Below are 21,494 nucleotides of genomic sequence, written 5' to 3'. Positions count from 1 at the left end.
TAAATAGAATTCCCATCTTAGTAAATTTGCCCTTCATAGTCCCTGTATGACTTTTACCTTTTTAATCTAACAATTTGCAAATTATTAGATTGCTAATCCTATATAATAAAAGGCTAACTCTGCTAATCACCTCTATGGGGGAATGCAAATGTTTTGCACATCAGCGGCCACTAGATGGTGCTCGATGGAGCAATTTAAGCGTTGCTTTGTTCAGACATTACTGTTATGTTGTTTTGTCATTATGACAGGCTGGGAACTAGTCAGTAAATAAATCTGCATAACAATGCCTGGTTTAACTTTAAATTGTCACTTAACAGCTGTGTATATATTTTGCATATTTTATTCTTTTATTGTATTCCTAACTCAACCTTGTACATTTTAATTAAATTGTGTTCCAGTGAATATTTTCACACTACTCATTTTCATTTACTTGCTCAACTATGACACAGGGATGTTGCCTAAGGCTGTGCAGACGCTGGCACCAATGATCCACTGTACTGTGGTGTATTTAACCATGCAGGAATCCTGATAAACCACACCAACAAATAGGTATCATTACATTTCATGGAGAACGGCCATTGCGTAACACATGCATTAAAGCAGCCCAGACCATGAAAGCAGTGTATGCTGGATTCATTATTTGTCTTTACAGTGAATGTTACATGTATTTTATGGAAGTACTTAACAGGGAGCAATGATCCTGTTTTAGATGCATTTTAGCTAAAAAGCTAAATCCAGCAAGCCGATAAGGAGTATAAGGGAAAACTGTTCTCCTTGTGCAAAACTTATCGCTTTCTGTATACTGATAGCACATGAATTGTATTATTCAGTGCAACACTCTGCAGACGCCATATTGTGTATACAAGGCTATAGTGAGACAAGCCTAGAGCTGTAGCTTCCTGCTATTCTGGCCATAATTATAGCAGTCTTTTTTCTTACCTATAGCAGCAGGCATATCTCTGTTATTCTGTCAGACACGTAGATAATAGCAATTACATCCCAGTGTCCCTGGAGCAGTTTAATCCCAGACATGTGTTTCTACATTTGTCCTTCCCTTTTTCACAAATACCTAGCTTGCTGCATCACAAGACCTTTTTATCCACTGTTCCAAATATGTTAAAATAAACTCATCTGGAAATGATAGACTAACAAAGGGAGGTAATATCAAAGAGACCCAGCAATGATCACTGGCTTTGATCAAAAATTCACTTAAACTTTACAGGGTTTTCTGTAGGATCATAAACTTACTAGAGAAAACAATATGTTCACCGCCTAACCCCAAAACAGATTTATTTCCAAGACTATTGCATAGACACCAAATCTATGTGTCCTTTCACAAATATATCTATGTGTTTCTTTATTGTGTAAGAACACATCCACTGCTGTTCACCTTGTAGCCTTTGAACTTTTTCTTTCTTTTTCTTTCTTTCTTTCTCTCTCTTTCTTTCTTTCTTTCTTTCTTTCTTTCTTTCTTTCTTTCTTAGCAAAAAATAAAATAAAAACCAAATAAAAATAGTATAGTAATTTCCTTACACAATGCTGTACACAGTGTACAGGTAATGTAAAGGACAAATGCAAGTCAATGACCTTTGCCTACACCCTCTGCAGTCAGGACTGTCCTTCCGGCCCAGCGTGATCAGGGTCCAGCCTGCTAACTCTAAGTCACTGTGTTTTTACCACAAACATTGGCTGCTTTGAGTGTACTTTACACAGTAGCAGGCTGGTACTGATTGCTTGCAGTGTTTACACACAACACACAACCAATGCATTCTTAGATATTTAACTGTTTGTATTTTATGCACAGTGTAGGCAACCATTTGTGCATATACAGTATATTTTCTATCGTTGAATAATACTTTGTAGCAAGAACATATAAAATATATTTTGTGCTATGCAAAATACTGAAACTCCTGGCTTTGTTGTAGCACCCCAACAGTAGGATCATTTTAACTTCCTGTTTGAGGGTTTAATACATTTGTTAGGTTACAGTAAATGTGTGTTGGTAAGTAAGCTAGGTGTTTATAGAGGAAATGGTGGTGATTTAAAGTTTTATTTGCGCTTTTTGCTAATTTCATCAGCTTATTTGCATTCACTGATTTTTTCTAGTTAAGATATAGAAAGATCATTGCACAAATGGTCATGAAAAACAATACAATACTTACTAGGCATCAACCAAATATGGGTGTAGACTGATTTTATTCAACATGTAGGCAGAATATTTAATGATTAAAAATAAATGGTTCTAATAAATTCGATGGCTTTTATGGGACTTATTTTTACTTCTACAATCATCCTACTGACATTATGGAAAACCTGATTGCTAAGATTTGCATCATCATGATCCCGTCCTAATTGCTCTATATAGCGAAGTTCTGTGGGATATGGCTGTAATGATACAGTCCATATTGAATGGTGGGTTGCATGGAGGAGTGCGGCATGCATGGGTGTGTCAAAGTCAGAAAAATATCTCTATGCACACTACCATATTTGCACCTCACACAGGTCCGTGCTGCGCATGCGTACGCTCTCCCGTACGTGCGCATACTCACAGTCGCGGGCACCCGCAGGCGCATGGTATGCGTATTTACGGTAGAGTTTATGTGGTTGTAGCGGGCGACTCAATCATTACATATTTTCACTAATAATGTATTTTGTAGATCATGGTCCCTTTGATAGATTCTGAAAGTTTGGTTAATATAGAATGTTTATGAACAGAGGAATCCCTCTTTGTTTGATACGAAGGGTCAGATAGGAGTAATACAGTGGTGTTTAGTATCCATCGGAAGAATATTTAATTAGAAATATTCCGGTGTTGGTTTGAAGCAGATCAATCGCTCGTGCGAATAGTTATGGACATAAGAAGTTTATGAACATTTACTTTATTTGCACTTTATTACCCATGCGGCGGGAAACCCAGTTTCCCTCCCACCTGAGCAGTTGGAAATAGTCACAGCCCACCTGTATGAATCAACCTATGACCTTTTGTTATAATGCGAAGCCGAATTCCTGTGTCCAATGAACAATGAGATTGTAGGGACCATTGAATTGTATTGTGTGTGGGGCATAAATAGCAGGCCGACCATATCCAACTTCACTCTCTTCAACGGTTCTCATTGCTGATAATCGGGAGCTGGATATCGAGGCGCATGCGATCGTTCCCCTTGTGCGTAAGTTTTCTCCGTAATCATATTGTCTTACTGTGAGCCATCTCTCTCTCTCTCTCTATCTCTCTCTCTCTCTCTACTCTTTCTCTCGTATTTTCCTTAAATTGTATTGTATTGTATTTCCTGTGTAGTTTATCTGGTTAGTTGGTTTATGTTATATTGTAGTGTATCATTTGTACTGTGATTCCTTTTGCAAGTATAATAGTCATAATACACATAATAGGTTTCGGACCCTAAGCCCAGGTATCTGTGTATTCTTTATAGTGTTAAGTATTCTCTGAGCGTCGGTGACGCTCAAGCAGCTTTGTAGTTAATCAGGTTACACCAGGTTGCACTTACACTTTGTCTCTACATTAAGGTTTGCTGTGTATTTCATTACTAAAGGTATAGATATAAAGGTTTAACGTTGTGAGCGTCCGCATCGCTGGTGATCTCCTCGTGGTCCCGAGCGCTGCTACGCTATAGCGAATCATTACGATAAGTCAACAGCCAATAGTCTGCCTGCCTGCGATCACTCGGCCGTGAGTGAACGTGACGCCTGAGCGTCTCGATCACGGCTAAGCGATCGATACGCAACTTGCGTACCCTTACGGTACTTCTCACGTAGATAGCGTACAGTGTTCTTAGACCTCATAAAGGGTTATATATACGATAAATATTTAGCTTTATCAATTGGCGGCTCGTCCTGTCCTTCACATATCTGCACTAGGTAGATCAGCAGACATTATCCCTCAGCAAAGGGCGGGAGGTTGTCTCGTAGTGCTGACGGGATAAGCGTCTGCTTCGCTTAGATAACGAGTGCTGAAGGAATCCGGGAACCGGAGGTAAGAACAAAACGCTTGTGTTTTTTTTTTTTTAAAAACTGTATTTTTCTTCTGTCTTGCGTATATACGCACGCACGCATACATATATATATCTGCATTTCTTTTCCATCTGTGTATTTCATTTGTCGTATATCACCATCCTGTCTGCCAGTTTTATAGTTGATAGAAAAGTGCTAAAAGAGACTTGCTGTTATTTCATAGTTTAAGAATAGAGGTAATAGTTAAAAGTGTAGACAAACACACAGGTTTGCCTGGGAGATAAGGCAAAGCCAGTGTGGTACGCGGTAGATGATCAGGGATCGTTTACATTGATAAAAGTATATTGTGTTACGGTGGATCTTTGTTTTGCGTACACGTGTCTCTAACAAAGACTAGCGTACGCAATCCAAAGGCCGACGCACGCAGCGCTCATTACGCAACGTAGCGTCTGGTTACGCCCACGTAGCTCAAGTCACGATAAGTTGATTTTTAACGCAACGCGATAAGTAACGCAAAGCGGTAAATAGCGCAACAGGCGGTAAATAACGCAAGTCTATTTTTGGAAATCCAAAAATTTAAATTAACAGATCCTGCTCCAAATTGGTAACACAGCTGGGCTAAAGAAAATTTTCTGCGCAGAAATAGAAATAGAAACAAAAGTGTACATGTGATGAGTGAGTGTTTTTACAATTTTTAAAGGTTGAACCACAAGAAAAGTCGAGTACTCGTGAGGTACATGCGTGTAAGTGACGTGCACGGTGGCTAGGGAGGCATCTCTGGTTAAATACAATTTTGAGCATTAGAGTATAGCGGACCAGGAGGTCATACTGTAACAAGACCAGGAGGTCACACTGTAACAAGACCAGGAGGTCATAACAGACCAGGAGGTCCAGGTACAGCCGACAAGGAAGTCCGCTATACAGTTCACAGGCACAACACCGAAAAGGGTTGGTGCAACACCCATATAGGCCATATAAGCTCTGGCTGAAGGAATTCGCAGTCGTAAGTTTCGATTCCATTGGTCTTTCCGTACATAAGCTTAGTTGTTTGTGTACTGAACGACTGGACCGCACGTAAGTGTGTGCAGTAGTTAGTAATCTGACCTAATACCATTAGAGTAAAGGGGTCACAAACGCTATCTGTACACTCTAACGTGATTTGTGTAATTTTTTTATTTTAAGGGAAGTTCGCTGCTCACTCAGGAACTATCCAGCAACCAATAGTTACTGGAAAGAGTAAGTGTTCTTCGGATAACCCTCACAGGTTCCAGTAAATAGAGGTTCAGGTCGCAGGGGCCCTAGGTCGAGTACGCCAGCACCATATCGGTGTGATCAGGTCGTATAGGTCGGCGTGGGCGAGTGAGTGGGGTACTCGGTAAACCGCCACCGTCAGCCTATTGTTGGCATTTGGTTTTTCGTAAAGGGTTGGCTAAATAAAGCAACACTTTCGAACTATGGGGGCCACTTGTTCAGGTAGGGGGCGATCAACCTCGGTTCGGGTTGATTCAGTGGTCCGGCCAATTGGGTCGGCCAGGTATATAATGTGTGAGAAATATGGAAGTCACACAGAAACTTTATGTGATGAATGGGAGAGAATGACTGTACATGACGGGGAGAAATTCCCAAGAATAGGGAGCTTCAGCTCAGAAGTGTTACAAAATTTAAGGAGGAGGATATGTCTCATAAAATCAACAAAGAGACGAATTCAGCATTATGATTATTTACAGTTGTGGCAACAGGAAGGTGAGATACAGAGAGGTTTGGCTCAGGCGGCGGGATCTGGCTCTAACAGAAAACTAATTGCCACGGCCCCGCCGCCACCATATATATCAGGAGAGAAGTTGATTACGGAGAAAGACGCACTAAGGGGTAACACAAAATCACTTAGTAACTGTGTAAATGTTAATGATAATGTTAACCCATTAACCAATGCAAGTATTAACCCGTGCAAGTTGTACCCTGTTTTGAACTTTCCTCAGGAGTGTGATCAAGAGGACGAAGCGACAACGATTTCAGCGCTCTCTCTAGCAGCCACCATAGCAGAGACCACAGTAGGCACAGCTCCACCCACGAGATTAGTAAAGGCCCCTAGCGGAGGGATAGGTGAGGTCGTATCAACTGGTAAGTACGGCACCATGCATTATGCTGAGACTATTTCACCACAGCCTGTAGAATCTACACAGAATGAGGTTGTTAGAATTACACCTGTTAGAGTAATAGCAGTGCCAAATGGGAAAACAGACGCATCAGGAGCCACTCCCATTAGGAACATTGCCATGTACACTCCATTTTCCCGAATGGAATTAAGGACCATAGTGCCTGAATTTCCTGACCCAAGAAAAGACTTAGTTGCCAGTCAAAAATACATCAGAGACTTAGGTAACACTGTAGAGCCCAACAATAAAGACTGGCAGATATTGCTGAGAGCATGTTTACCCTCAAATGTCGACGCAACTCAATTTTTAGCTGATTGCGGACTAGATCATGATGTACCTCTTACAGATGTGTACAACCAAGATAATGTGAAAAGAATAAACTTGCAGCTAAAAGAGTATTTCCCAGCAGTAGCTAAATGGAATAAGATATTCTCCATTAAACAGAAGGAGTCAGAGACAGCTGCAGAGTATTTTCACAGAGCATTATTAGAAATGGAAAAATACACAGGTATAGAGGACATTAAAACAGACACAAACCATCGGGAAGTAGCAGTATCGGTACTGATGGATGGTTTAAAAGAGTCATTGAAGACTAGGGTACAGACCACGCAACCATGTTGGCGAGGTCTGTCTGTGGCTACTTTGAGAGAGGCTGCTATTGATCACGACAGAAACATCACCAGACACAGGGAACAACAAGGTGACAAATTAATGTCAGTAAGTATACAGGCTCTGACCACAAGGCAGCCTTTGTTTGTATCACCAAATCCTGTGGGTAAGTCAAGTATGGTTACTTGTTATTCTTGTCACAAACAGGGACACATGGCACGAGATTGTAGAGTAAAGAATTCACGAAACACATACCAACCCCCTAGACAACGACACGACACACGACATTGGGAGCAAGGTCCGCAGAAACGGAGTTATGAGCCACATACAGGGGAAACAAAAAGATATCCCCCAAACAGAGACTGGCATGCCTCTGGTAGTTCCCAACTATCTCCCTCACAAATAGTTGCTGCCAGCGGGAGTCAGGGAGGTCACCATACCCAATAGGGGTGTGGCCATACCTGTAATCTGCAGCCAGTGAAATTGATTGCCAACCTTGAAAGTGAACCCGAGGTCGCAATTAATGTAGCTGGTAAAACTTTAAACTTTCTTGTAGACACAGGGGCGGCCAAGTCAGTGATAAATTCGACAGTGGGCATGAGAACCACTGGTAGGACAATTCCAGCCATGGGAGTAACAGGAGTAGTCCAGCACTACCCTGTTAGCAAACCAGCCGAGATTACAATAGGGCCTTTGCATACCAAGCATTCCTTTTTGCTGGCTGCATCGGCACCAACCAATCTCCTGGGAAGAGACTTACTGTGTAAAATGGGGTGCGTCATTTATTGTACTCCTGAAGGTGTATTCTTGGACATACCTGAGAAACACGCTCAGGAAGTGCGAGACATGTTAGACTCCCCATCAAAATTAATGTCACATACCATTATGACAAATAGGAATCCATCCCAAATAGAAGAGATGACATCTCAGATACCAGAGTCACTTTGGACAAAAGACGGACAGGACACTGGATTAATGGCAAACGTAGCTCCAGTAGTGGTACAAGTAAAAGATGGTAGGATAGCTCCAAAAATCCCACAATATCCTCTGAAGCCAGAGGTGGAGTTAGGAGTTTACCCAGTAATAGAGCGCTTGCTACAACAGGGCATTCTGGTAAGAACGTCCAGCACTGCCAATAGTCCCATCTTCCCTGTTAAGAAGAGTGGGGGGAGGGGTTACAGGCTAGTGCAGGATCTAAGGGGGATTAACAAAATAGTTGAGAGTCAGTTCCCCGTAGTGCCAAATCCAGCTGTCATCCTAATGCAAATCCCTCCCACTGCCAAATTTTTCACTGTTATTGACCTCTGCTCCGCTTTCTTTTCGGTACCTCTGCACCCTGACAGCCAATATTTGTTTGCGTTCACATACAGAGGAGTCCAATACACGTGGACTCGATTACCCCAAGGTTTCATAGATAGTCCAAGTATATTTTCTCAGGCTTTGCATGATTGTTTACAGTCTTTTCAACCAGACAGTGGATCAGTATTGATACAGTATGTGGACGATTTATTACTGTGTTCAGATTCACTGGAAGCATCTCTGAAGGATACGAAACAGCTCCTGTTTCATCTTTCAGACACCGGACACAAGGTGTCCAAAGACAAGTTGCAATTATGCCAAACTAAGGTAAAATATTTGGGACACTGTCTAACACAAGGACTGAGACACCTGACCGCTGATAGAATCCAAGCAATTAGAGACATGACTCTACCACAAACCCAGCAACAGATCAGAACGTTTTTAGGAATGTGTGGGTATTGCCGTAATTGGATCCCAGGGTTTTCCATATTGGCGCTACCTTTGCAGGAAATGGTCTCCTCAAACAAACCTGATAGGATTTTGCATACAGACGAATCCGAAACAGCATTTGAGAGACTCAAACAGTGCCTAACGCAGGCGCCAGTGCTAGGTATGCCAGACTATGGGAAACCCTTTGAACTATACGGAACAGAAAGTGCTGGTTGCGCGGCAGGTGTACTAACCCAAAAACACGGTGATGCCAGCAGGCCAGTTGCATACTACAGCGCTCAGCTAGATACGGTAGCGCGATCCCTCCCCACATGCTTGCGAAGCGTTGCTGCGATAGCATTGCTAGTGACAAAAAGCGAAGATGTCGTGCTAGGCCACAACCTCACAATCCATACGCCACATGCAGTATCAGCCTTATTGAATTCTGCCCAAACCAGACACGTCTCATCAGCGAGGTTTACAAGATGGGAATTGGCACTAATGGCCCCCGTAAACATCACCATAAGGAGATGCAGTGCATTAAATCCTGCAACATATCTCCCAGGTGTGCCTGGTCAGGCACAAAGGGTGGAAGGTGAGAGTGCTGGGGAAGGAGGATTTAATACAAAGGAAGATACACATGATTGTATGGAATATTTGACCCAAAATTTTACCGCAAGGCCTGACATCAGTGACAACCCACTGGAAGATGCAGAACTCACGTTCTACACGGACGGTAGTTGTCACAGACAGTCAGACTCGGGAGACTTGTGTACTGGATATGCAGTCGTAGATGACCAAGACACCATAGAAGCGGAACCACTAGGCCCACCTCACTCAGCCCAGGTTGCTGAACTGGTCGCCCTAACCAGAGCATGTGAATTGGCTAAGGGTAAGTCAGCCAATATCTACACCGATTCTAGATACGCATTCGGGGTAGTCCATGATTTCGGAGCCCTATGGCGCCTCAGAAATTTCATGACGGCAGCTGGTACACCGGTAGCGCATGCAGCTCACATAAAAAGGCTTCTAACAGCGATACAGGAACCCGACAGAGTGGCTGTTATCAAATGTAAAGCACACACATATAGCCAAGACCCGGTATCACTTGGTAACAGCCGAGCAGACGAAGCTGCTAAGTTAGCAGCTGCTACCCCCATACAGACAGACACCACACAATTAATGGTATTTAATACCATTAACACACAGAAGTTGTGTGAAATGCAAAATTTGTGTTCCACACAGGAAAAGGCAGTCTGGAGGGCAAAGGGATGTGGCCAAGAGTCCTCAGGACTCTGGACGGATGGACATGGTAAACCAGTGGCCCCCAGAGCATATCTTCCATGTCTGGCTGAAGCAGCTCACGGGCTGACTCATCTAGGCAAGGAAGGGATGTGCAAATTGGTAAGAGCCTATTGGTGCGCCCCAGGATTCTCCTCTCATGCGAGTAAAAGAGCAATGTCATGCCTTACCTGTTTGAGAAAGAATATTGGAAAGGCAATACCTACAGAACCATCCCATATCCCACCTGCCGGCGGCCCTTTCCAGGTAATACAAATTGACTTCATTCAATTACCCCTTTGTCGGAATTTGAAATATGTACTTGTTTGTATAGATGTTTTCTCAAATTGGGTCGAAGCATTTCCTGCAGCTACAAATACCGCTATGTTTACTGCTAAGAAAATTGTGCAGGAATTTGTATGTAGATATGGTATCCCTAGAATAATCGAAAGTGATAGGGGTACCCATTTTACAGGTGATGTCTTTCAAGGAATGTGTAAGTTGATGGGAATTGATAGCAAGCTGCACACTCCGTACCGTCCACAGGCGAGTGCGAAGGTCGAAAGAGTGAACAGCACTATTAAAAATAAATTGAGTAAAGTGATGGCAGAGACAGGATTGACATGGCCAGAAGCTTTACCCATTGTATTGTACAGTATCAGAACCACTCCCAGGTCCCCTCTTAATCTGTCCCCCTTTGAAATCTTATTTGGTCGACAACCGCATGTCATGATAAACCCTCAGGATGATTTGAAAGGTAACAATGAAGTAACTGTAAAGTACTTGATTAACATGAGTAAACAGTTAAGGAATCAAAATGATAATCTGAAGTTGGTGATTCCTGATCTACCTGATAGTAATTGTCATGACATTGAACCTGGGGATTATGTAATGATACGGAATTTTCTACGCTCAGGTTGCCTTATTGACAGATGGGAAGGACCATACCAGGTCTTATTGACTAGCACTACGGCATTGAAGTTTGCTGAGAGAGAGACTTGGGTCCATTCATCCCACTGCAAGAAGGTTGCTGATCCAGAGAAGTCCCGTGATAAGGAACAGACGGTAGAGGTTGTATCACTGGAGTGTCTGTTCCAGGAGGACTGAGGCGGCACCTGAGCCTTGAAGACCGAGAGCTGTTGTCGACTCCCCACTCCCTTTTATTGTTTTTCTCCACTTCCCATCCCCTCTCCCTCAAATGTATTTTTCCTCCTTCTCATTCTTCTTCGTCTCCTCCTCAAAGATGGACTTGCCCCAAGAGACTGTGATCCGGATTTTCCTGTTGACCATGATGTTGCCCAGAGCAGTCTGTTCCGGCGAGAGTACCATGGAGGTCGATAGAGGTTCTGGAATGAGTTCTGATGATAAAGATGGAGGCGTAGTTTTCCAAGATCAACCTAACCAACAAGCAAAGGCGAGTATCAGAAAACGATCCGATAGCATTGACCATAGAATAAATTGTGACGGATTGTTAGCTGAAGAAAATTGTATCTGTAGGCTCTGTAACAATGTCATTGAAGATGGGTGCATTAAGAAATGCCAATCCAGTTTTAATATCCATATGGACCGACATCCATTGAGTGACTATCACTCCTTAGTGGGTAATGTGTTAAACAAAACAGATTGTTGGGTATGCTCTCAAGTACCTCAGGGTCATAGCAAATCAGGGCTAGTACCATTTCCTTTAACGATAGGGGAGGTACTTGAGTTAAATGGTGGGAGACCGGTGGACCGGAGGTTTAATATCTCCAGCCCTCCTAGTTTGAAGCTCCACCAATACCACGTGGCTAGGTCCCTATTATGTTTTAACATCTCCAATCCCAGAAAGCCGGGAAATTGGGAAGTATCATGGAGTAACCACACCATGACCTTTTCACATAGAGCAGATAGAATGCCTACAGATACAGAGCTTGTACGCCACATAGCCAGTAGAGGAAAATCTTTCCGGTATAGATACACCCTAGGAAATAGGATTACTAGAGTTGGAGAAGTATCACCAGGATACTGTGCACATATCGTACAACCTGATACGTGCATTAAGCAGATGGAAGAATTAGGGCTAGGAGATTTCACCTGGAAGGTGTGTAATATGGTAATGTCTTTCTCCGTCCCATATGTTCTCCCCGATGATGCATATTTCATATGCGGGAGAAAGGCGTACAAGTGGCTTGCCCCAAACTCTGAAGGATTGTGTTATATTGGAAGAGTATTGCCTGAAGTGATGACTGTAACTCATGATAAAATGAAAGACATACACCGTGGTGCCCAAGCTCCTTATACTCACACTCATTACGAGCACCTCGTTAAAAGACAACTGTCAGAAAGGTTAGAGCATCCGGCCTCTGATCTGATCCATGAATCCACCGGGATTCAGGTTCTGGTGGCGTTAGATTTCACTCGCACCGCTCGAGGAGTGATGAATTATAGATACATTTCCGCACTCGCCAATTTGTTAGATAATATCACTGAAATGTATGATGACACGTTTAGATACACTGGAAGAGAACTCCAAGCTTATAAAACAGAACTGGTACAGCATAGAATGGTTCTTAATTACCTCACAGCAGTGACAGGCGGATATTGTGTTACATTGGCAACACAGTACGGCGTGAAGTGTTGCACGTATATCACAAATAGCACCGAGGATCCGGTAGAGGTCATAGACCAAAAGATGGACGATATTCTCCAATTAAAGTGGGAATTTCGCCGAAAACACAATCTCACTCTTGCTGCTGTAGGTAATGAGCTGACTGGTTGGGTGTCATGGTTGAACCCGCGAAATTGGTTCTCCGGTTTGGGAGACTGGGCTCAAGGAGTCATAATGGATGTTGGGAAGTTTCTCCTATGTATTTTGGGTGTTGTTATATTTATTGGATTGATATTTAGATGCGGGCAGGCTTTAATGAAGTGCAAACAAAGTACCAGAGTGATGAGTTTGAGGAGTGAGGAAACTGTAATTAACCTGGATTTGATTTACGACCCAACGATAGAAACAATGATGTGATGAAAATGCGATTTCTACGGTCCGTTTCTTTCACCTGTTTTTCTGCTTTTCTCCAAGATAAAAAGACCCCCTTGGACGAGGAAGTTGACGAGATGCTATACAGACAACGGATGGACCAAAGAAGAAGTTTTGACCACTTGAGAAATGGACATTTGATGAACTTTGCCATGGATCCCCAGTTTCCCTAGTATTTTTAAACTCACGCTAGCCCAACATTTTTTTGTAAATCTAATGGCACTGACAAAGCTTATTGCTCACGCCTAAGGAGCAAAACAGCGCAAAGAAGACGACTTTCAACTGATACCGAACAAAACTTCAACCGACAGATGTACATTAACCTGACATAGAATACCACTGCATTTACCGTAATTATGTCTTTTCTTCATTACTACAACCCTCAGGTAATGACACACATAGTATAGGGAATACAGGCACAGATATCAGCAATCACATATTCCCCCATTCATGTATCATCAACTAAAATGTGCTCCCCATTTTGTTCAAAATCCGAAAAGAGCTCGGTAAAGTTTGACAGCCCATCCACAGACCTGTACCACGGGATAAGAAGGAATTCAAATGTATACTTCGCAATACCTTGAAGCTTGATTTACAACACGTACGGCACGATGATACATGACCCCCCAAACATGGACTCATACACACATGCTTCTGCTATCACACTAGGTCATACCCTCTTCACACCTACTCCTCTCTCCTCCCTCACCCAACCATGGAAATGAATTAACCCCTGACATATATTTTTCTCCTTTTGAAATGTTTTCAGGAAGTGGCAGTTATTATTGACTGCCAAAGGGTGGACTGTCAAAGTCAGAAAAATATCTCTATGCACACTACCATATTTGCACCTCACACAGGTCCGTGCTGCGCATGCGTACGCTCTCCCGTACGTGCGCATACTCACAGTCGTGGGCACCCGCAGGCGCATGGTATGCGTATTTACGGTAGAGTTTATGTGGTTGTAGCGGGCGACTCAATCATTACATATTTTCACTAATAATGTATTTTGTAGATCATGGTCCCTTTGATAGATTCTGAAAGTTTGGTTAATATAGAATGTTTATGAACAGAGGAATCCCTCTTTGTTTGATACGAAGGGTCAGATAGGAGTAATACAGTGGTGTTTAGTATCCATCGGAAGAATATTTAATTAGAAATATTCCGGTGTTGGTTTGAAGCAGATCAATCGCTCGTGCGAATAGTTATGGACATAAGAAGTTTATGAACATTTACTTTATTTGCACTTTATTACCCATGCGGCGGGAAACCCAGTTTCCCTCCCACCTGAGCAGTTGGAAATAGTCACAGCCCACCTGTATGAATCAACCTATGACCTTTTGTTATAATGCGAAGCCGAATTCCTGTGTCCAATGAACAATGAGATTGTAGGGACCATTGAATTGTATTGTGTGTGGGGCATAAATAGCAGGCCGACCATATCCAACTTCACTCTCTTCAACGGTTCTCATTGCTGATAATCGGGAGCTGGATATCGAGGCGCATGCGATCGTTCCCCTTGTGCGTAAGTTTTCTCCGTAATCATATTGTCTTACTGTGAGCCATCTCTCTCTCTCTCTCTATCTCTCTCTCTCTCTCTACTCTTTCTCTCGTATTTTCCTTAAATTGTATTGTATTGTATTTCCTGTGTAGTTTATCTGGTTAGTTGGTTTATGTTATATTGTAGTGTATCATTTGTACTGTGATTCCTTTTGCAAGTATAATAGTCATAATACACATAATAGGTTTCGGACCCTAAGCCCAGGTATCTGTGTATTCTTTATAGTGTTAAGTATTCTCTGAGCGTCGGTGACGCTCAAGCAGCTTTGTAGTTAATCAGGTTACACCAGGTTGCACTTACACTTTGTCTCTACATTAAGGTTTGCTGTGTATTTCATTACTAAAGGTATAGATATAAAGGTTTAACGTTGTGAGCGTCCGCATCGCTGGTGATCTCCTCGTGGTCCCGAGCGCTGCTACGCTATAGCGAATCATTACGATAAGTCAACAGCCAATAGTCTGCCTGCCTGCGATCACTCGGCCGTGAGTGAACGTGACGCCTGAGCGTCTCGATCACGGCTAAGCGATCGATACGCAACTTGCGTACCCTTACGGTACTTCTCACGTAGATAGCGTACAGTGTTCTTAGACCTCATAAAGGGTTATATATACGATAAATATTTAGCTTTATCAGGTGTATCTGTAATAGGTGCGGTACGTGTGGTGCACATGGGCCCCTGTGTCAGGGAAGGCCCACAACGCATGACCTGCACCCATATATTATACATCACTGGGAAAATAGTGTGGGCACCAATTTACTGAAGATCTAGGCATGCGCAGTAGACTGTTGCCAGAGAATATTTAGGACATGCACCTACGAGAGAGGGGAGGTCCCATAAGGATGCTGCACATGAACCCCTGGTGGCATGCTCTTCCAGGAGAACTCCCAGTAACTTACAGTATGAGTCTCGCAGACATTCCAGGAGAGTACACACATGTGGCTTGATCTAGCAGCAGTATTTATGAGGTTGAAATAAACAAATGGATTAAAATAGGTTAAATTACCTTTGGACAACTTCAGAATCTTATCTGCTTAATTGCAAAAGTTCTTTCTTTTTTAACTGTATCATATGACACATAGTTTATTTTTTGATACACAATAGCCTACTTTATTTGCTGTAAATTGTAGAACAATAATAAACATAATATAGATTTCATGTTCAAATGCTGCCTTGTACAATGCTACTGTTATCAATATCCAATTGTTATCCAGTGTGGTTTACTCCTTGGTAATGTACACATCTGGCTGACTTACTATGTGACCTGAGGTGCACATTAAAATCATACAACACTGTAAAATAACATTCAATATGTATATCTCGACAGTATTGTAATGGTACCCATACACTTGTGCGATGCCCAGCAACGCAACATGAAATCGCACCTGAACTGCCAAAGTTATTACCATGCGATCATGTGATAGATCGCATGGTAATCACGAGATCAGCACGTCACCGCCGAGAGAGGCCGCTCCCGGCGGATGCCCATCGCACATCGCAGGGTGATATATCGCATGTGGTTTTAAAACCACATGCGATCACACTGCGATGTGAGAAATATTAAGTGCAGCACATATTATCTTGAGACGCAACATTCGAGCGGCGTGCCCGCGCATCGCTTCTCAATCTCAATGTACCTAAAATGTTCATACAATCCTTCGATTTCTCTCATAGATGAGGTCGAAATCGAAGGATAGCACCTAATATCTCACAAGTGTATGGGCACCATAACAATAAACATTGACATTTTTGCCAAACTATTTGTTCTCTGACCTTAATGTGTACTTGCCATAGGGCCTGATTCATTAAGAATTGCAAATGCAAAGCTGCTCCATAGCAATGCAAACTCAGGAGGAGGTGCATAGTCATACCACCTCCTGCCTGCATTTGCTATGTGGTCACGATGTTCATCTGTGATGGCAGGCTGAGTAAGCTTCAGCTTTCTCAGCCTTTGCATTGCAGGGAACCTTGCAAGTTCAAGGAAACTGCGTCTCGCCACTCCCAGAAAAAGGAGGCGAAACGCCCGTGTTTTCCCAAATGCCAGCTTCCACCTTCTCTCCCCGTGAATACCTCTGCCTGTCACTCAGGCAGAGGTGTTCGCAAATCTGTGTCACGATCACAGGACCCATTCTGCAAATGTGTAGAATGGGTCAGGGCCCTCATTCCGAGTTGATCGCTCGCTAGCTGCTTTTAGCAGCATTGCAAACGCTAAGCCGCCACCCTCTGGGAGTGTATCTTAGCTTAGCAGAATTGCGACCGAAAGGTTAGCAGTTCTGCTATTAAATATTCCCCTGCAGTTTCTGAGTAGCTCCAGACCTACTCCTAGATTGCGATCACTGCAGACTGTTTGGTTCCTGGTTTGACGTCACATACACGCCCTGCGTTCGTCCAGCCACTCCCCTGTTTCCCCTGGCACGCCTACATTTTTACCTGACACACCTGCGTTTTTTAGCACACTCCCGGAAAACGCACAGGTACCTCCCAGAAACACCCCTTTCCTGTCAATCACTCACCGATCAGCAGAGCGACTGAAAAGCGTCGCTCTGACCTGTGTAAAATTGCTTTGTTTGTCGTGAAATTACTTTGCGCGTGCGCACTGTGGCCCATGCGCATGCACAGAAATGCCAATTTTAGCCTAATCGCTGTGCTGCAAAAAAACGGCAGCGAGTGATCAACTCGGAATGACCACCCATATGCGTACTCAGGACTCAAACATCGGGGAAATGGAGTAAGGATCACATCAGCTATCCTTACTGAATTACCCCCTTAATCAGCAAGTATCTGTGTCTGAATGTGACAGGGAATAAACTCTGTAAATCTAAAAATTGCTGTTAACAATTTTCCTGTTAGCGTTCAATTCAAAAATATTTTTATTTTAAGATTAGTGTATTTTGCATGGTTTAAGTAAATGTGTGAATAAAGGACTTCAGCACTCATGGCTAATGTGATGCAAATGCATTTTCACGACCTTCGGGCTAGTGCACATACGCAGGGCCTGTTCTGCGCGTGTGCGGACCAGGAAATGCGAACGTCTCTGCCTGATTGACAGACAGAGGCGTTTATGGGGCGATCGGGGGCAGCAACATGGTGTTGCAGGGCGTGACAAGGAAAACACGGATGAGTTTGGGTTGTTTTTGGGACGGTTGCATGACGCCACACACGGCCAGTGCGAACAAAACATTGCGGTCGATGCATCTGCCTTCGCAGCCACACAGGGGTCAACCCTAGTTGCTGTGATCGCAATCTAATTATGATGCGATATCAATTAGATCACGATCACAGCACTGGGAGGCACTTAGCATGCTGGACAGACTTGCCATGTGCTGGGCGGCCCCCAGCATGCGATCGTATGCAGTTGCAGTGTTGCTAAAATAGCAAGACTGCAAGTGAAGCTGAATAAGGTCCTATGTACTAATTAACTGATAATGTATGTGTATTTGTTACAAGTCGTAGGCATACTTGTTATATTAATACACAGATTTTTCTTTTTTTTTATAGGGAAAAATAAACGCTTAAGGCAAGCTAAAGAAGAGGCAATAGCAGAGATTGACCAGTACAAGCTTAAGAGAGAGAGTGACTTTCGGCGTATCCAGACCTCTGTAAGTAACACCAACAGGCAAACAAATAAACTGTTTAATGTGAATAAAAGTAAGAAAACAAATAAAGTTAAAGAGCGACTCAAGCTAAAGTTTATTTTTGACTCCTTTTCTCCTGCTTCAAACCTAGCTTATCCATTAGCATCCAAACTCAGGGACCGGACCACTTCTATGCATGAGATCCTGACACCTGTTAGGATCTACCAAGAGAGGGAGAGGTTTAAATAAAGCTGCACGAGTTTGTAATGCATTTGCTGATTGGTCAGAGTGTAATTAGAATAGTGAGATCCTGGCATGGATCCCTCACACTTCTTCTGTTGCAAGGTATGGGTGGGGATAATAGATGAGAATCATATTTTATGTAGCGGTACAATTAAGTGTTAACATGGAATATAAACTAGATGATTTTTCCATTTAGTGATGCTCAAGAATAAAGCTGGGTACATACTTGTCCGTTCCTCTGGTACTTGGAGAACGTGTGGTTCTCCAAGTACCAGAATTTGGGGGAGGCTTGATGGGGTCTGTAGTTCCTTTATAAAAAAAACAATATTTCTTCACTAATGGACTATCAACTTGGCACCCACCGCCCAGGGTGCCGGGGGTTAGACTCGTGCTTCAGCCCTGGCCTTGAGGTGACCCACTTACCCAGGACTCCCGACCTAGACTGAATAGATAGGGTAGCTGAATGCTACGGCCAGGGGTATCCCCAAGGGAGTCCCTGTCTGTGGCATTATGCTCCTGCTAGTGGAGCCTGGTGCTGGTTCTAAATATACAGGGAACGTCTACTCATTTTGTTACCCGTATTTTTAGAACCAGTGCCAACTCCAAGAGCCCAGTGCTGGGTTCATTAAATAATGGGGAACTCCTACACATTTTGTTCTCCATATTTTTGTAATCAGTGCCAGTTCAAAGAGCATGGAGCTGGTTATGTCTTTGTGGGGGGAACCCCGCACATTTTTTTGCGGGGGAAATCTTAAATCCTGTCCCCATCTCCAATGATGTTATTAATTCTCAACCTTCCCCCTCTTCGCTGTTATAATGAATTTAATTCCTCAATAATAAATCCCCCTTTCTCCACAGCCAATTTTTTTTTTTAGCAGAATGTTTCAGCAGACACAGATTGGTCTGCTGAAAAACTGGACAAGTGTGTAGCGAGGACTTAATGTAGAATCTGCGAGTAGGTCTGCAGTAGGATTGTATAAACAGTCTGATCTGCGGTCTGATCTGCCAAGGATTGGACAAGTATGTGCCCAGCTTAACATTGATATGTTTTTGTTGTATTTCCACAGATAATGGGATCACAGGGTAACCTTGCAGTGAAGATTGATGAACAAACCGTAGAGAAGATGCAGGTGTACAATTCCAACTTCCAGACATATAAGGAGAAAGTGTTACAGGAACTCTTGGAACTAGCGTATGATGTTAAACCAGAACTTCATGTGAATTTTAAGTACACTTTGTAAATATTGTACTTTCCTGGTCATCAATGTCTACAGCAATGAGGCCGTCTACCTACCATGTGTTTAACAGCAATTATTTCATTTCAGTCACTGAAAAGTAAACCATATCACATTGGACTAAAACTGTATTTTGCCTTGACTACCAGTGACGTGCAGTCAGGGAAGACAGAGCATCACCAGTCATATTCCAAGAGTTTTAACTATAAAAATTATAATTCCAACCATTTTTATAGTCAAAGCTCACTGTATTTGCGGTGCTCCATGCATACACAGGGATAATGAGAGGTGAGTCAGTGATAAGCTGAGACTCCCCTAATAGTCAGAAACTGGAAAGTGGAAGCAGGGCCATGCCGCAGACAATGTAGTGAAAAAGGGTCACGGGAGGCAACTGTCAAAGCTGCCTCATTGAGGGGGTGGGCATGTCAGCTAGAGAACTGGAGGGAGGCCCTCTTCTTCTCACTAAAGGGGCAGATGTACTAAGCCTTGGAGAGTGATAAAGTGGAGAGAGAAACTACCAATTAATCAGCGTCTATCATTTTTCAAACACAGCCTGTAACGTGGTAGTTAGGAGCTGATTGGCTGGTAATTTATCTTTCTCCACTTTATTACTCTCCAATGCTTAGTACATCTCCTCCTAATGCTGGTTGCTGGTAGGGTCAGACTGGCCTACAGGGGTACATGGAAAACACCAGATGGGCTCTACTGCTTGAGGGCCCTACTCCCCCTCTAGAGATCAGGTTCTACCCTGTGCACTAATTATACACTATACATATGTTTCCTTATACTGCACAGGACAATAGTGTATTTTCTACAGTGCATTGCTGTTATGGTACATTAGCATGCATGCACTAGCAATATATATATATATATATATATATCTTTATCAAGGATCCAAGACCATGCACTCTCTAATAGCTAGCAAAACCCCTTTGGTGACTGGCCACACCCTCTCTAGAGACTGGACACACCCCTAAGCATGGGCCACTACCGCTGCATTCCACCGGTGGATCCTAGTCTGACACTGGCTGCTGGAGTCTGAGTTCTGGGCACAATACCAGTCTCCTCCCTCCATAGGGACCCTCCCCTCCTGGCAGCCACCTCTTCTGGACACATGACCAGATGCCACCAGCAGCACTGCACGCGTGGATTAGAGATATGGAGGCCGAATTGATGCTAAGGAGGCATGCCTTTTACTGCAGCAGCAAAACCAGTCAGTGCTTCCATCCCTTCGGCCTAGTGTCCCCCTCTCCCCAGCCCTCTCCCCCATCTGCATTGACCTTTCCCATCCCAGTGTCTCCCCCTTCTCCAACCCAGTGTCCCCCACTTTCTCACTGACCCCCCCTCCCACTCCAGTGTCTTCCCCATTCCATTCCTCAACCAGACCATTGGCTCATCTCGCTGCATGTGCCCCTATCCTCACCTAGACCCAGGCCAGTCACATGGTCCCCCCATGCTGCCAAATGCCCCCCCCCCCTTCCCCAGCCTAGTGTACCGCCTCCTACCCCATCTAACTGCCCCTCCATCCCATCCAGCCCAGTGCATCTCCCATCCAGCTCAGTACCCCCCCCCCCCCCATATATCGCCACACCCTTCTCAAGTGCCTCCACAGCAAATGACCTCACCGCATGTCTCTGGCAACTATCCATAGGAATACTAAATGAAATATCCACAGACATTTTCCTGTTTACACATCATGTTTTTTTATTCTAAAACCTTTAAGTAATAAAAGCTGAGAGTCGCTGGTACTGTATGAATGTTAGAAATTTTTACTCCATGCTGATGTTTGAGTGAAATTAATTTACTGCCTGTTGCATAAAGTTTATCCATTTACTATGAATAGCAGTATTGGCCAACCTGTGACTCTCTAGGTGCTGTGAAACTAAAAGAACACACATACCCTGCTAGGCGTCAGATATTAGCTATCTGGCAGTGCATGCTCTGACGAGTTTCACAACACTCTGTCCAGGCCTGATGAATTACAGTGATGAGATGAGCTAAGAGATAACTGTTCTCCATGAAAAGTAAATACAATTAGGGGACAAATTCTACTTTTCATTTTCTCTAAAATGTACGCTCTGCTTTCCCAAAAAATAAAGCTTTTTCCATATAAAAGCATTACG

General features: G+C 43.4%; 1 protein-coding gene and 1 long non-coding RNA gene across 2 annotated transcripts in view; one reads left to right on the top strand and one right to left on the bottom strand.

Moving 5' to 3' along the window:
• Positions 1 to 1,467, bottom strand: part of LOC134956907 (uncharacterized) — an 8,537-nt gene extending 7,070 nt beyond the window's left edge. Inside the window, exon 1 of the long non-coding RNA XR_010186284.1 lies at positions 1,391 to 1,467. This is a non-coding gene — a long non-coding RNA (uncharacterized LOC134956907). The remainder of the gene's footprint in view (positions 1 to 1,390) is intronic.
• The window catches only part of ATP6V1G3 (ATPase H+ transporting V1 subunit G3), a 21,907-nt gene extending 413 nt beyond the window's left edge, over positions 1 to 21,494 (top strand). The window contains exons 2-3 of the mRNA XM_063938770.1: positions 17,817 to 17,917; positions 19,204 to 21,494. Coding sequence (XP_063794840.1) covers positions 17,817 to 17,917; positions 19,204 to 19,377 — 275 coding nt within the window. The 3' untranslated portion in view covers positions 19,378 to 21,494. The remainder of the gene's footprint in view (positions 1 to 17,816; positions 17,918 to 19,203) is intronic.

Source organism: Pseudophryne corroboree, chromosome 9 (assembly GCF_028390025.1).
Source record: "Pseudophryne corroboree isolate aPseCor3 chromosome 9, aPseCor3.hap2, whole genome shotgun sequence".
Taxonomy (NCBI): Eukaryota; Metazoa; Chordata; class Amphibia; order Anura; family Myobatrachidae; genus Pseudophryne; species Pseudophryne corroboree.
The sequence above is the reverse complement of the archived record's forward strand: the minus strand, read 5'-3'. Positions and strand labels throughout refer to the sequence as shown.